At 43.5% G+C, this 15,860-nt stretch overlaps 2 protein-coding genes, 1 non-coding gene and 1 pseudogene across 5 annotated transcripts in view; 3 read left to right on the plus strand and 1 right to left on the minus strand.

Annotated features, from left to right (window-relative positions):
• Nucleotides 1-1,378: 1,378 nt before the first annotated feature.
• Nucleotides 1,379-7,633, plus strand: LOC139581862 (galactokinase-like; annotated as a pseudogene).
• Nucleotides 4,702-4,774, minus strand: trnaa-agc (transfer RNA alanine (anticodon AGC)). The gene has a single exon. It is a non-coding gene; the product is annotated as a tRNA-Ala (tRNA).
• LOC139580829 (BTB/POZ domain-containing protein KCTD21-like) lies at nt 7,278-10,712 on the plus strand. Its single transcript, XM_071409886.1, has 2 exons — nt 7,278-8,195; nt 8,326-10,712. The coding sequence occupies exons 1-2, from the start codon at nt 7,776-7,778 to the stop codon at nt 8,800-8,802; spliced, it is 897 nt and encodes a 298-aa protein (XP_071265987.1). The 5' UTR covers nt 7,278-7,775; the 3' UTR covers nt 8,803-10,712.
• A 92-nt stretch (nt 10,713-10,804) lies between these two features.
• Nucleotides 10,805-15,860, plus strand: part of LOC139580828 (LLGL scribble cell polarity complex component 2-like) — a 29,422-nt gene continuing 24,366 nt past the window's right edge. For all 3 annotated transcript variants that reach the window (XM_071409884.1, XM_071409882.1, XM_071409885.1), the window contains exon 1: nt 10,805-11,081. The gene's annotated coding sequence lies outside the window, so the exon portion shown is untranslated. The remainder of the gene's footprint in view (nt 11,082-15,860) is intronic.

Here is a 15,860-nt window from a genome sequence, read left to right on the forward strand (position 1 = left end):
TTGCCATGCTGTCTCAACCTTGAGGCACACTTGCGGTCAACTACTGTTCCAAAACAGTTGGCACAGGTCCTCCTGAAGTCACTGCGTGAGCGCTTTGCATGCATACTGTATCCTCTGGCAGCCAACTTCCATCCAACCCCTGCAGCAGGTTGCCTGATGAATCCAAGTGTGTCTATGGCACTTCACTCAACAGAGATGGAGCCACTGATGAGGGCAAATCAGTGTAGAGCCGTGGAGCAGCAGGACCCCAGGAAGATGCCAGCGTGATTAATCCAGCAAGCATCTTGACCACAGTGCTACAGAAATATAGCGTCCTCGCATCGAAGATTGTGTCTGAGGTCACTGTCCAGCCAGAAGGGTTAACCTCACAGGGCATTAAGTGCCCCATGTGAGCTGCAGAAATGCCTGGAAGAGGTAAAGTGGGGAATGTTTACAGAGTCACCTCTCCAGCTCTGGCAGGCAAGGATGTCTGTTTACAGTGGCAGAGCCCTACCTGTTTAGCTTAACATTTTTATATATATATTTTTTTTTAAATCTATTTATAATTTTTTTGCCTGCTTTGCATGTTATTTTGGCATAAATATGTGTCACATATCAGTTTGCAAAATATGTTTTAAAAAAAGTTAATGGAGCTGCATACAGACATGGTCTCTTTTTTGGTTTCTTGAGTAAGGCAGCTCCAAAATGTAGGTGTTTCAGCCTAGTTCAGTTCTTTACGTGGTGGTGGGGCAGCCAGCAGAAAATACGGAGCGTAGGGGTTGGTAATGTTCTCTAGTTGTGCCGTGATTGGCTCAGTGTTCTGCCATAGACTTACACTAGAAGTGCTCATCCAAGAAGGCTCGAGGTCATTGGCCACAGATAAAATGACGTCAAATCACGTTATATCTACCGTTTATGTCAACATCATACTTTCAACATCTTAGCTAGCAAGCTAGACAAGCAGTCATAGACATGAATCAAGACAACAATCTACTGCAAATCCTTTGTCAATCCTTGTCATATGAAGAGAAATTATAAATAAAGCGTATCGGTGCTCATTAGCCATTGGACAAAAACATTACACAACAAGTTGTAAATCGCAAATTCAACAATGAGCGCCTCGGGTTCGATCCCAGGCTGTGTCACAGCATTGTCTGGGTTAGGGGATGTAAGGACCGACGCTGGAGATGAGAAGCAGGTATGGGGAGTCAAACATTTAATCAGGAACAGACAGGTAACAAGACATGAACAGCGTCAGCACACGGGTATACAAGGACATATGACAATCAATGCTGAAGCGAGGAACAGAGCAGGGGGAACCAGACAGATACAGGGGAGGTAATAACAGAGGTGATTGAGTCCTGAAGCGCATGACGGGGGGAGGCAGGTGTGCGTAATGATGGTGGCAGGAGTGCGTAATGCTGGGGAGCCTGGCGCCTTCAAGCGCCAGGGAGAAGGAGCGGGAGCAGGCGTGACAGAGGAGGGTTTGGCCGGCTGGGATTTAAGGAGCCCTTTGGACCTAGACTTGGCGTTCCGGTACCGCTCCCTGTGCGATAGCAGAGAGAACAGTCTTTGACTTGGGGGACTGGAATCTTCTACTATTCTTTTACTATTTTTGACACCGTCTTGGATGGCAGGAAGCTTGGCCCCAGCGAGGTACTGGGCCGTACACACTACCCTCTGTAGCGCCTTCCGGTCGTGTGCTCTTCAACTGTACTGAGCAGAAGGCAGACAGGGTGTATGGCGTTGTGTGGGCGAGTGGCTTGCTGATGTCAATGTTGTGAACAGAGTGCCCCATGGTGGCAGTGTGGTTATGGTATGGGCAGGCATAAGCTATGGACAAGGAAGCAAATTGCATTTATTGATGGCAATTGGAATGCACAGAGATACAGTGACGAGATCCTTAGGCCCATTGTCGTGCCATTCATCCGCAACCATCACCTCATGTTTCACCATGATAAAGCACGGCCTCATGTCACAAGGATCTGTACACAATTCATGGAAGCTGAAAATGTCCCAGTTCTTCCATGGCCTGCATACTCACCAAACATGTCACCCATTGAGCCTGTTTGGGATGCTCTGGATCTACGTGTACGACAGTTGTTAATTGTTAATGTTGTAAATGACTATTGTAGCAGGAAGCTTGGCCCCAGTGATGTACTTGGCCGTTCGCACTACCCTCTGTAGTGCCTTGCGGTCGGAGGCCGAGCAGTTGCCATACCAGGCAGTGATGCAACCAGTCAGGATGCTCTCGATGATGCAGCTGTAGAACCTTTTTAGGATCTGAGGACCCATGCCAAATATTTTCAGTCTTCTGAGGGGGGATAGGTTTTGTCGTGCCCTCTTCACAACTGCCCTCTTCACAACTGATGCTCTTTAATTACTTTTTACTATAATTTCTTATTCTTATCCGTATTTTTTTTTAAATGCATGTTGATTAGGTGCTCGTAAGTAAGCATTTCACTGTAAGGTCTACACCTGTTGTATTTGGCGCATGTGACTAATAAAATGTGATTTGATTTAATATTGAGTTGCACCCCCTTTTGAATTCTGAACAGCTTAAATTCATTGGAGCATGGATTCTACAAGGTGTCGAAAGCGTTCCACATGGATGCTGGCCCATGCTGAAGCCAATGCTTCCCACTGTTGTGTCAAGTTGGCTGCTAGTGGATCTCTAGCTCGTTCCTTCTCATCCCACAGATGCTCAGTTGGATTGAGATCTGGTGACTGAGCAGGCCACTGCACTAAGCTGAATTCACTGTCATGTTTGTGGAACCATTCCTGGACTATCCTAGCCTTTGTGCCATGGGGCATTATCCTGCTGAAGAAAATCCATTCGCAGATGGATACACTGCTGCTATGAAGGGATGCACCTAATTGGCAATGATGTTCAGATATTCTGTGGCATTCAAACGTTTCTCCACTTTTATCAAGAGGCCCAATGTATGCCATGAAAATACACCCCACACCATCACACCACCACCAGTCTGAAATGTTGACATGCGGCATGATGGCTGCATGAACTCATGTGGTTTTCTCCATACCCTAGTCCTCCCATCAGTGTGAAACAGCAGGAATCGGGATTCATCAGACCAGGCAATGTTTTTCCAATTCTCCAGTGTCCAGTGATTTCACTCCTTAGCCAACTGCAACTGCAGTTTCTTGTTTTTTGCTGAAAGAAGTGGAAGTCAGTAAGGCCGTCGGCTGCCATACCCCATTCGTGTCAAGGTACGACGAGTTATGGATTATTTTATGGGTCTTTGGACACCAATGTTGTACTGGACTGTAAGTTGACTAACTGTAGCCCATCTTTTGCTCTGCAAAATTTGTGTCAGCCTCCTTTGTCCTCTTTCATCAATTACCCATTTTCAACAACTGGCCTGCTCTTGGCTGGATGTCCTTTGGGTGGTGGACCATTCTTGATACACATGGGAAACTGTTGAGCGTAAAAATCCAGCAGCATTGCAGTTCTTGACACACTCAAACAGGTGCGCCTTGCACCTACTACCATACCCCGTTCAAAGGCACTTAAATATTTTGTCTTGCCAATTCACCCTCTGAATGGCACACATACACAATCCATGTCTCAATTGTCTCAAGGCTTAAAAATCCTTCTTTAACCTGTCTCTTCCCCTTCATCTACACTGATTGAAGTGAATTTAACAAGTGACATCAATAACGGATCATAGCTTTCACCTGGTTGTCTATGTCATGGAAAGACCAGGTGTTCCTAATGTTTTGTACACTATTGAATATAGTATGAAAACAGAAGGTGATTAAAACAGTGAGAATAAGAAGAAATGTCAACATCTAAAATATGATGAAAATGTGACATGGATCTGATGTTGCATGTTCAAGGTATTTACAACACCACATGACATGAATTGTGTTGCAGTTTCCACGTAGATTCTATGTGAGATTTTTAATCATTCTAGGTGGAATATTCAACGCAATTTGAAATGAGATTGATGTAAAGACCTGTTAGTCGGGTTCAGTCATTGTATTTAAATTGAAGTTTTACCCTAATTTCAGTGGGAACATAGAACTCTTCCTCCTAGGCTACTGAATCCACTAGGCCACATCTCTACATCCTGATTTAAACAGGTCTGAGCTTCATTTTAGAGAGGACCTTTCCAAGAACTTAAGTTGGTTTGTATTTGTACCAAATGTGTAATTTAGCTGGGGGAGTGTGTGTGTGTGCGTATGTTCATGTGTGTATTTAACATTCCAGACAGCATAGCAATGGTGAGAGACATACCCATGGCAATGGGACCTATTTGCAGCACTTCTCCTCTTTCCTTCCCTCTCCCTTTCTCCTTCTACTTTTTTTCTCCTTCTACTTGAATTTTTTTTGGTGCAATAACACTTCTTTCCACAATCATACATTGTTTTAAGGGTTAATCATGAACTACCTGTTTATGAAAATACACTTGATATAGGCCTGAATAATGATTAACACTGGTCGAAATTGCACAGGTTCTATCGTTATTTTAGATTTAATGTAGTTGGATGAGAACATACCGCCCTCTACTGGAATAGAGAGTCGAGAGAGAAAGCAAGGAAAGCAGTTGGACATTCATGCTGTAGAACATTGAAGGCAATGCAATTATATTCCAAGTAATAACTTTAGAATATTCCGTATTTATTGGACAGGAATATCCACCACACAAATATTGTCATTGAATAAACCACAGAAATCTCCTTAATAAATGCGAAAATTATTGGAGGATGCGGGCATCGATCCCGCTACCTCTCGCATGCTAAGCGAGCGCTCTACCATTTGAGCTAATCCCCCGGCTGAGTAACATTAAGGAGGTTTAGAGTACTTAGACTCAGATGCAAATGCTTACAAAACTGGTACGTTTAGTCTATAACCATGTTTTCAACCAATTTTCATGCGAGTACAGTCATACAAACTGTGATGGAAACATGACATTTCGATAAAAAAATGTAAATGCCGACAGATATTTGTTCGTTCGACATGGTGGGATCTTTTTGTGTCGGTAACGCTGGAGGAAACGCCTTTGTGCAAAAATATTGATAAAACAAACATCATATCTATACTGAACAAAAATATAAATGCAACATGCATCAGTTTCAACGATTTTACTGAGTTACAGTTCATAGAAGGAAATCAGTCAATTGAAATAAATTCATTTGGCTCTAATTTATGGATTTCACATAACTGGGCAGGGGCGCAGCCATGGGTGGGCCTGTGAGGACATAGGCCCACCCACTGGGGAGCCAGGCCGATGTTATGTACTTTCCAAAATCTCTAAAACAACGTTGGAGGCAGCTTATGGTAGAGAAATGAACATTCAATTATCTGGCAACAGCTCTGGTGGACATTCCTGCAGTCAGTATGCCAATTGCATGCTCCCTCCAAACTTGAGACATCTGTGGCATTGTGTTGTATAACAAAACTGCACATTTTAAAGTGGCCTTTTATTGTTCCAAGCACAAGGCGCACCTGTGTAATGATCATGCTGTTTAAACAGCTTCTTGATATGCCACACCTGTCAGGTGGATGAATTATCTTGGCAAAGGACATATGCTCACTAACAAGGATGTAAACAAATTCCAAAGGAGGCTTTCTGCTAATTCTGTTCTGAGGCATTTTATGAGCACCACCACAGTGAATGGGAAATTGATTCAAAGGGAACTCCCTCTGCGGGGGATTTGCTGAATGTGCAATCCTAAAGGAGGGCTATGATTGGTTAATGAAATATAACATGCACTTATGTATAAAAATGGGTCATGTCATTAAAAGTACCAGAGAGCAAGCACACTTTGACATTCCAAACACCAAGCTAAATCAAAAAATTTACTTTTGAGATATTATCTTTATATGTTGAATAAATGAATGTGAAAATGTGTATAACATCTAGACATACTCCATATTTGAGATCACACTACAAGGAGTATACTGACACTAAGACATCTGTATCATGTATGGTTCACGGATCACAGGGTCTTACAGGAGGCAAAAGTGGCTAAAATTGTGAGGATTGCCAGAACAATCTGAGATACCCCAAATATCTTCTGCCTACGCAGGTGTGGAATCGTCCTATAGGCCAGTGGTTCCCAAACTGTGGGGGGCACGGGATGTTCCCCAATGCTGGAAGGGGGGCCTGAGTGAAAAGGTTGGGAACCCCTGCTATAGGCATATGCTAATGTGTTATGCTAAAGTAAAGCTAAAGCTTAACTGAAAGTGTTGTTTATTACTGTGTTATGACTGTATTATATACTCTTGTTGTTTCCTCACATCACTGGAGGCAACTCCTGTCCCTCTGTCTTACTCAGGCCTGGTCATCCTCATCCGTAATTAGAACGTCAAACATTCTCTGATGGGCAGCGAGTACCATGGCAGATGAAGACAGTGTGAGGAGGCAGTCGCCATCTTGGAAAAGGCCAGCTTGAGAGATGCCACACTGAAGGACCAGGAGGGTGAGAACAAGAGGATATTATATTCTGTTCTAATCTGTTCTTATACATTCAAGCATTGTGTTATTTTTTTAATTGTTCCAGATGCTAAGAGCCGATTGGACGATGCAACCTATCGAGGGCTCGTCAAGTGATTGAGGAGATAGAGCTCACAGCCCAGGCAGCAGAGGCCCTGAAGAAAGGGGCCTACAAAGAATTTGGCAAACTCATGGTGGAAAGCCACAACTCAATCAGGTGAATAAAGAACACCCTTAAAGAAATCATCAAAGCAGTCAATGCACTGAGGGCAGATTCCTGTTTTATTCATCCACATGTAAAATATGATAGAAATGTAAAGTATCCATCCATAATGTGTTCCCTACTGTCAGGAACCTGTATGAGATGAGCTGTAAGGAACTGGATGAGCTGGTGTCTGCAGCTGTGGATGTGGAAGGTGTGTTCGGCAGCAGGATGACAGGTGGAGGTTTTGGAGTGTGTACTGTCACACTACTGCAGCCTGGAGCCATAGACAGGACCATGCAGCACATACAGGTGAGGAGGAATACACACACACACACACACACACTGCGTGGAGGGGAATTGGGGACAAGATTGCACAAACTGGTCACCGTGGGTAAAAGAGCTTTTAGAATCTCTACTGTCACTTTAAGACAAACTGCTTAGTCCCCTGTGTCTTGCCCGAACAGCCTCCAGAGAGTATGTGTATGTGTGTGTGTTTGTGCACGCGCCCCTGTGTGTGTGTGTGTGTGTGTGTGTGTGTGTGTGTGTGTGTGTGTGTGTGTGTGTGTGTGTGTGTGTGTGTGTGTGTGTGTGTGTGTGTGTGTGTGAGACAGTAGGGGTTACGGCAGAAGAATAAAAGCTAGCAGCGCCCCTTTATTAGCATTCCAGTCCTTCTCTCCCGCCTCGCTGTCCTTCTCTCCCGTCTCTCTCACTGCCAGCTGCTCAGACACAAACAGTCTTATGCAACTAACCAGGCCTCAGCTCACCAACAGGAATCCCACACAGCATAGGACCATGATGGGGAGAAACAAAACTACAGATAGATAAATCCACCTGCACCGGCTTTTTACAGATCCAGCTTCCAATCTTTTCTGATCTTTTTGTTATTTCATCCTTTTGGGGTCTTTTTGTGACTTGCTAGTATCCCGGTAACAACTTCGCCCTGACGCCTCTGAAAGGAAAGTCTCTTCAGGCTAAAAAAGACACTTGAAACGTATAACTTCCTTTGAACAGTCCGCTGAATTCCATAGAAAGAGACAGAGAAGTGATATGACAACAGTTCTACCATTGCCAATCTCGAGTGTTCTAATCTAGTGTTCTAGCCTGAGCAGAGGTCGTTTCAGTGCCTGAGGATGCTGAACCTAAACTCCTCGGACAGCAACACTAACAGCAACAGTAACTCCTTGTCGGACCCTGTGTCTCTCAACGTTGGCGGTGAGATCTACACTACGACTCTGGACACTCTGACTCGCTACCGAGACTCCATGCTGGGCGCCATGTTCACCGGTCAGATCTCTACGCTTAGGGACAAACGTGGAAATGTTTTCATCGACCGCGACGGGAAGGTTTTCCGCTATATCCTGAACTTCCTACGTTCCAGCTCCCTGGACCTGCCGGACGGGTTCTCTGAGATGAGGCTGCTGAGGAGGGAAGCAGATTTCTTCCAGATCCGCCCCCTACTGGATGAGATACAGCGGCACGTTGAGGCCGCACCGCTCAGCCTGAGAGATGCACCCAGAAGAGCCTTGCTGCTGGTGGACGTGGACTGCCAGGTGTGTGTGTGTATTGTTTGTGTGTTTGTTAGTATTATAGTGTAAGCATGTGTGTTTGTTGTGGAATGCAGATGTTCTTTCACACATGCATCATTAGCACTGCAGCATCAGCTTGTTTGTCTCATTCCAGGTGCGCGTGCTACACTTCAACCTACGGCGTGCTCCCGAGAACTACGAACTCCGCACATGCTCAGTGTGCATCCTCACCGCCGAAATCTTCTGTACCTGGCGTGCCTTTCTGGTTCTCCTCTGTGAGCGTTTCTCTTACCGCACAACCCAGGGTCTTACTTCCCCCCTCCCCAGTGACCAGCGCTACAACCGTCTCAAACTGGAGTGGGTTCCCCGGCCAGACGAACTTCCCCAGGACCAGTATGAGAAACAGCGGTACAGAGGACTCGTCGTCTCGGACTCTTGGGCCACACAGACCCACTTTGGTGACCTCTGTGATGCCATCATCCCATGCCGCAGCCCCTGTGAGGTCAAAGACATGCACAGGTTTTTGGAGGAGCTGCTGACGGTGTCTTTGGCAGAGGGTTTTAGGGTTGACTCCGTGACCCCTGACTCCATGGACGTTTTGAGCTGCCATACTCTGCAGCTTGTACGGTAGTGATGTAGCTCATTCCAGCTCACCACTGAATCACCAGTTATGGACTTAATCAGACTAAAATAACAAAGGTCACCCTATAATGTTTACAACCTACTGCACATGACTGCTTATGGATGGTCAATAATTAACATACTTTACTAATACTGTAAAGTTCAAAGTTCACTCTATGATGTTTACAATCCTCCCTTTGGTGTGAAGCTGAGACTGATCCTGCCATCTGAACCCTCTAACGAATTCAAACCTGGGTAGCCCTGCAGTGGAACAGACTGTTCTTGACGTGTTGTAGGCTGTTCTAAAATGTAGGGTAGGCCTACATCTGGTTTTACAGAATAGACCCTGTCCCCAACGATAAGGAATGGTTGTCCGTTCATCCTGTTGATGATCAGTGCAATTCTTAAAGAGGCAGAGAGAGACGTAGACCGGGTGTGTGATTAGACTGAGTGTTTGGTGGGGTATCTGTGAGAATGTAGGAGGGGTGATCCAAACAGTCCAAAGAGTGGGTATCAGTACTTCTGCTGGTATTGTTTTGTAAAAAAAAGTGTTAGAGAACTGTGTAACAAACTGACCAGTCTGTAGAGTTGTTTACAGCACATCAAGTACACTTTAATAAACACCACTAAATGAAAGGTATTACTCCCTGAACCCCTATCAGTCAGACTGGTGCAAGCTCCTGTCTGGTAGGCGGAAGCGGGATAAGATGTGTAATTTTTTAATGGAGGAAGGAGGGAAGAAATATGTGAGAGGAAAATATGAGTATGGGAGAGCAACATGGAGGACTGTAGTGCCCAAAAACCTGTTTTAGCATGGGCAGCACCACTGAGGACTTTCACAATTTTTAAGTAGTCAACTGGGTGGTACTTCTTATGTGTTAAGGAAGGATCACATGATTCCATACGGGTCATCAGGAGGGATCAGCCAATTAATTATATTCGTCAACCTTGGCTTTATACCTGTTCAAACAACATGCTCTAGGTGACAGTATGCACGCTTTCAGCTTGTTTGCCAACTCATAGAAGTAGAAGAACAAGAAAATGGACTACTTCAAAAATGGAGATGGCCTCAACGGCGCTGCCCATGCTCAAACAATTGCCATAATGGCCCAGATACAATAATGTGATGTCTATCTAAGTATATGCAGAGGAAAGATGCCCGGTTGGAAAACAACCACTAGCCCCTTCCTCCTACCCCCATCTACTCAGCTCGCAATGCATCTGTAACTTGCAGATCCAAAGGAAACATATAAAGTATGTGGTAGGATTATGGTCATGGCTTTACTATTATCCTTCCAATACTGTTTTCAGTGTTTTGAATGAACTCAAAAGCAAATGAATGAATTCACTAGCTGTATATTTATCTCTACATGGGCGATACAGTGGATCCCCAACTTTCTACATCACAACTCCCTCACAAGGAGCTGAGGTCCTGAGCTTATGAAGAGCAAACACTGTGCATTTTTCCATTATGTACAACTTGACCACAAAAAAAACACATTCCTATTGATTTGCAGGGTCTTTTGTTTGCGGATGTAGCAATGTTTAATCAAGCAGATGGGGTTGAAATGAGCAGGTAAAGCAATCTTTTGTATGACTTTTCTTCAGAGTGCCTTAAACTATCATGATTCTAATACAGTTAATTATTGCCAAGCACTAAATCAAGTGAAGTATAATCTCTTGTGGTTGCATCTCAAAGACTGTTATGTTGTATTATACAATTACTCCGAAAAGTGCCATCAATATGAGATTATTGTTTACACTAAGTAATTCTGCAAAATAAACAGAATGAGTTTGATACCTTATACTTCATGCAACATCTGTTCCCAATGTAACATTACTTTCTGAAAATGTACTAGGGGAAATTCCAAAGTTTACTTTAAATTAATAAACATCTGAATCTTTATATTTGGAGCCAAACCTATTTGTATGGTCATGCTTTATTCCCTTGCTGATTCGTATTGCGGAAGGGGATGTGAAGGGAGGAGTCTCAGCGGAGGCTAGCCAGTCAAGTTGCGCTTTGCGGGTCTGGGGCATCATCACCTCGAGGCTGCGGAGACAGGGCAAACGAAAGATAGGTGGACTAGCGAGCCTCCAAACAAACCAACACAGGATCTGCATTTACATACTTCAATACAAGCAGACGACGTGCTTTGGATTCTGATTTGAAATTGGTTTGGGAAGTTGAAACGTGGCAAACTGGACGCCGACCAAGCTTAGTGAATTAGCGGGCGAAAGCGTATTGCTAAGTTATTGGACACAGCTGGGGCAACGGCCGTTGGGAGTCAGGTGAGTTTCGAAGGGCCCGAGCGAGAGAGGAGTGTCGCTTCTACAGGTGTTGTAGCATGTCGTTAGTTAACCAGCTAAAATGCTAATACTTAACCTTACTGCTGAAGTTTAATTTAACTGGATAACACTCGCTAGTTAGCACGTCAACAGGGCAACGTTAACCTCGAGATATTAGTTACTGTGTTAACTTGACTAACGTTAGCTAGTTAGCTTGGCAGTGTTGTTGGTGAACCGCTGCCAAGCCTTTCAGATTCATTTCCATTCGACCAGGAATTAAAGGGTCTATACACTTTAGACATAGATTAAATAATCATATTAACTTTTGGGTACACCGGACTGAAATACAAGTACCTATTAACATTAGTTAACTTGCTGCACAAGTTTATGAAATAGCTAACGTTAGCTAGCTACCTAACGTTAGCTAACTCAGAACGCTACTGTAACAAACTCGCTAGCAGTCGCCATGTCTGTCTATTAGCCAACTAAAAATATTCACCGTTCAGGGCCATCAACATCACGAACCATTCACCACGTTTTTAGTCAGCTGAGTTAGCTAACTGTTGCATAATGATGGAAAGGTAAAACTTTGGCAACGGGAAAGAGTAGGTGGGAGTAAGGTGTCTTCCTCGTCTCGCAGGTAGTTTGAGGCAACGGTAGAGTAGGGTTTCATCAATGAGTAATTGTTTGGGGAGGGGGCGTATGGGTTTGTGGTAAGAAGTCATCTGTTAGACCGGTTTGACCGGTTTCTGAAATTCACGACCAAAATAAGACAATATTGTCTTCATTAGAAATGTAAACAAGAGTGTTTTGGGTTGTCAAGTATTTAGTCAGTCAAGAGTATGAGGCTTACTGTACCTTTTGGACAGTGTTGGTTTCTATCCAGGAAAAAAAGACTGGGACAGACCAGCTACTACTGAAGGACAGACATTCCACTGACACTGCCCAGTCCTTCATTCCCACCTGCAGCTGGGCTAGCCAAACAACACCCCTTTGTTCCCAGCAGACCTCTGCCATTGGGACATGATAAACTTCCACCTGAAACTACTCCCAAGTTTTTAGGCAAAACAAGCACCTGTCCCAAAATGTACAGGTAACTGCCAAAATAAAAAAACACGAGTGATACAAAGTTTATTAAAAGCAGCTGCTGCCACGCAGGTGTCGTTCATGAGTTAAACAAATAAAGTCCCATAATGCTTAGGGTCATGTATAAAAATTCCCAGTATTTTGGTTGCCATGACTAGAAGGAGCATAGGGGGATTAGGCTGTGTGTGTCTGTCGCCAGTGTTTAGGTCAACGAGCCACTGGCATGACACGTTCTGTGAAGAATTGCATCTAGCCAACTCGAAGCATGGGTTGAAAGACTTACAAGCAAAATATGGCCCTCGGAGAGCCTTTTGTTGCCCTTGTGCTGTTGGTGAGACTAGACTTTAGGTTGTTTAGAGAATGAATCATGTGGTCACTGGTCAGTCAGTGTCTTGTAAAAATGCTGTAGCAGTCCCTTCATAACTTTATGCTTTTCCATCATTCTGCGCTTGGCTAAGCAGTAAGCACCCTTATCATGGCCTACTCTAATGAAAACAACTTAGCCAGAGCGATTCGATCTCAATACTTCTTTAGCTTTCCTTATCAAGACTGATCTACAGATAACTGCCAAAATAAAGGAAACACCAACAATGTCTTAATAAGGTGATGGGCCACCACAAGCCTCCAGAACAGCTCCAAATGCACCTAGGCATAGGTTAATTATAGTGTCTGGAACTCCATTGGAGGGATGTGACACCATTGTTCACCAAATTATGGAATTTCTCATTGTTTTGTTGATGGTGGTGGAAAACACTGTCTCGGGCACCGCTCCGGAATCTCCCATAAGTGTTCAATCGGGTTGAGATCTGGAGACTGAGACACACACAGCCTAATCCCCCTATGCTCCTTCTAGTCATGGCAACCAAAATACTGGGAATTTTTATACATGACCCTAAGCATTATGGGACTTTATTTGTTTAACTCATGAATGACACCTGTGTGGCAGCACCTGCTTTTAATATACTTTGTATCACTCGTGTTTTTTTATTTTGGCAGTTGCCTGTACATTTTGGGACAGGTGCTTGTTTTGCTTAGAAACTGGGGAGTAGTTTCAGGTGGAAGTTTATCATGTCCCAATGGCAGAGGTCTGCTGGGAACAATGGGGTGTTGTTTGGCTAGCACAGCTGCAGGTGGGAATGAAGGACTGGGCAGGGTCAGTGGAATGTCTGTCCTTCAGTAGTAGCTGGTCTGTCCCAGTCTTTTTTCCTGGATAGAAACCAAGACTGTCCAAAAGGTACAGTAAGCCTCATATTCTTGACTGAGTACGGTCTCCTATCTAGGCCTAATTCCTGTTTTACCTCTACCAATGTGGAACAGTTTACCTTGCAGGAGACATAGACTAGTTAGCTAATGAGACAGGAGAGGAAGTAGAGTAGCTAACCCTTAACTTAATCTTCAACAGTAACATTAACTTCTCTCGCTTGTTTTACCAAGGCCTCTAGGTCATGTTTTAAGTAGCTAAGTAATAGGGGGAGTCAATACAGTTACGTGATATAATTTTTTGGGACAATATTATATTAAGATTTGACTACTGTGTGTACATACATACAGTACTAGTCAAGTTTGGACACACCTACTCAAGTGTTTTTATTTTTACTATTTTCTACAGGGTAGAATAATAGTGAAGACATAAACTATGAAATTACACATGGAATCATGTAGTAACCAAAAAAGTAATAAATATATTTAATTTTTTAGTTTCTTCAAAGTAGACACCCCTTGCCTTGATGACAGCTTTGCACACACTTGGCATTCTCTCAACCAGCTTCACCTGGAATGCTTTTTCAACAGTCTTGAAGGAGTTCCCGCATATGCTGAGCACTTGTTGGCTGCTTTTCCTTCACTCTGCTGTTCAACTCATCCCAAACCATCTCAATTGGGTTGAGGTCGGGTGATTGTGGAAGCCAGGTCATCTGATGTAGCACTCATCACTCTCCTTGGTCACATAGCCCTTACACAGCCTGGAGGTGTGTTGGGTCATTGGCGTATCTCTGCAGAATGCTGTGGTAGCCATGCTGGTTACGTGTGCATTGAATTCTAAATAAATCAGTGTCGTCTGCGAAGCACAATCACACCACCACGCTTCATAGTGGGAACCACACATACAGCGATCATACCTTCACCTACTCTGCTTCTCACAAAGACGGCGGTTGAAACCAAAAATCTCAAATTTGGACTCATCAGACCAAAGGACAGTTTCCATTGCTTGTGTTTTTGTTCCAAGAAAGTCTCTTCTTATTATTGGTGTACTTTAGCAGTGGTTTCGTTGCAGCAATTCGACCATGCAGGTCTGATTCACGCAGTCTCCTCTGAACAGTTGATGTTGATGTCTGTTACTTGAACTCTGTGAAGCATTTATTTGGGCTGCAATTTCTGAGGCTGATTTCTGGGGCTCTAATGAACTTATCCTCTGTAGCGGAGGTAACTCTGGGTCTTCCTTTCCTGTGGCGCTCCTCATTAGAGCCAGTTTCTTCATCAGCGCTAGATGGTTTTTGCAACTGCACTTGAAGAAACTTTCAATGTTCTTGAAATTTTCCACATTGACTGACCTTCATGTCTTAAAGTAATGATGGACTTTTGTGTCTTTGCTTATTTGAGCTGCTCTTGCCATAATATGGACTTGGTTTTTTACTAAATAGGGCTATCTTCTGTATCCCACCCCTACCTTGTCACAACTGATTGGTTAATATGCATTAAGAAGGAAAGAAATTCCACAAATTAACTTTCAAGAAGGCACACCTGTTAATTGTATTGCAGGTGACCTCCTCATGAAGCTGGTTGAGAGAATGCCAAGAGTGCAAAGCTGTCAAGGCAAAGGGTGGCTATTTTGAAGAATCTCAAATATAAAATATATTTAGATTTGTTACACTTTTTTGGTTACTACATGATTCCATATGTGTTATTTCATAGTTTTGATGTTTTCACTATTATTCTACAATGTGTCAACTTTTGTCTGGTATTGTAAATATATATTTTTGCTACTCTAGGTAGCAGTAGTCAGCTGTACCTGCACTAAAACTCCAGTATTTGTCATCCTAAAGCTTCTTTTCTATCTTCTTTTTAAATAGTGAGGCTGCATGTTTTAAGCATTTTTATTTCCCGTACTGATCCAAACTCGTTTTCTCTGTCTCTCTGCAGCAGAGATATAGTGAGCAGTATGTTTGGCGCATCAAATCGCAATAGAATTACAGTATTGAATCATTATAGAATCGCAATACATATCATATCGTCACCTAAGCGTTGTGACAATATCGGACCTTGAGGCCCCTGGCAATTCCTAGCCCTAAGTAATGCATCAAAATGTATCCCAACAACAGTTAATAATGAACAACTAGGAAAGAATGTGACAACAATGTGTTGTTGCATAGACTTTATTTTTCTATTCAAGTCGGTGAACTTTGTATAGCTTTTGTCCTGACGGTTGCACAGCCTTAGGAGCTGCTTGAAACATGAAACCACAATAAATAAATAAAATCCTCAAGGGGATGATAATAACAGAAAGTGCACTCTACTCCACACAGTAGGTTATGAGCAATAATACAACCAGTAGCATTGTAACTAAACAGCCGTGAGGCCAGTGTAAACTGTTGTCCTGTCTGTGTGATTACAGGAGAGAGGGGAATGACATCCTGTCGACCAGACCCCCAACAATATTTTATTTCTGTCCAGACAGTGGCAAGAAAAACATCTCTGCTC

Source organism: Salvelinus alpinus, chromosome 7, assembly GCF_045679555.1.
Source record: "Salvelinus alpinus chromosome 7, SLU_Salpinus.1, whole genome shotgun sequence".
NCBI classification, from domain to species: Eukaryota; Metazoa; Chordata; class Actinopteri; order Salmoniformes; family Salmonidae; genus Salvelinus; species Salvelinus alpinus.

Bases quoted from the DNA above. Each gene is read 5' to 3' on its own strand.
- LOC139580829 (XM_071409886.1), top strand. From the start codon at position 7,776: ATGCTGAACCTAAACTCCTCGGACAGCAACACTAACAGCAACAGTAAC. The intron at 8,196-8,325 runs GTGTGTGTGTGT...GTCTCATTCCAG, and splicing joins TGGTGGACGTGGACTGCCAG to GTGCGCGTGCTACACTTCAA.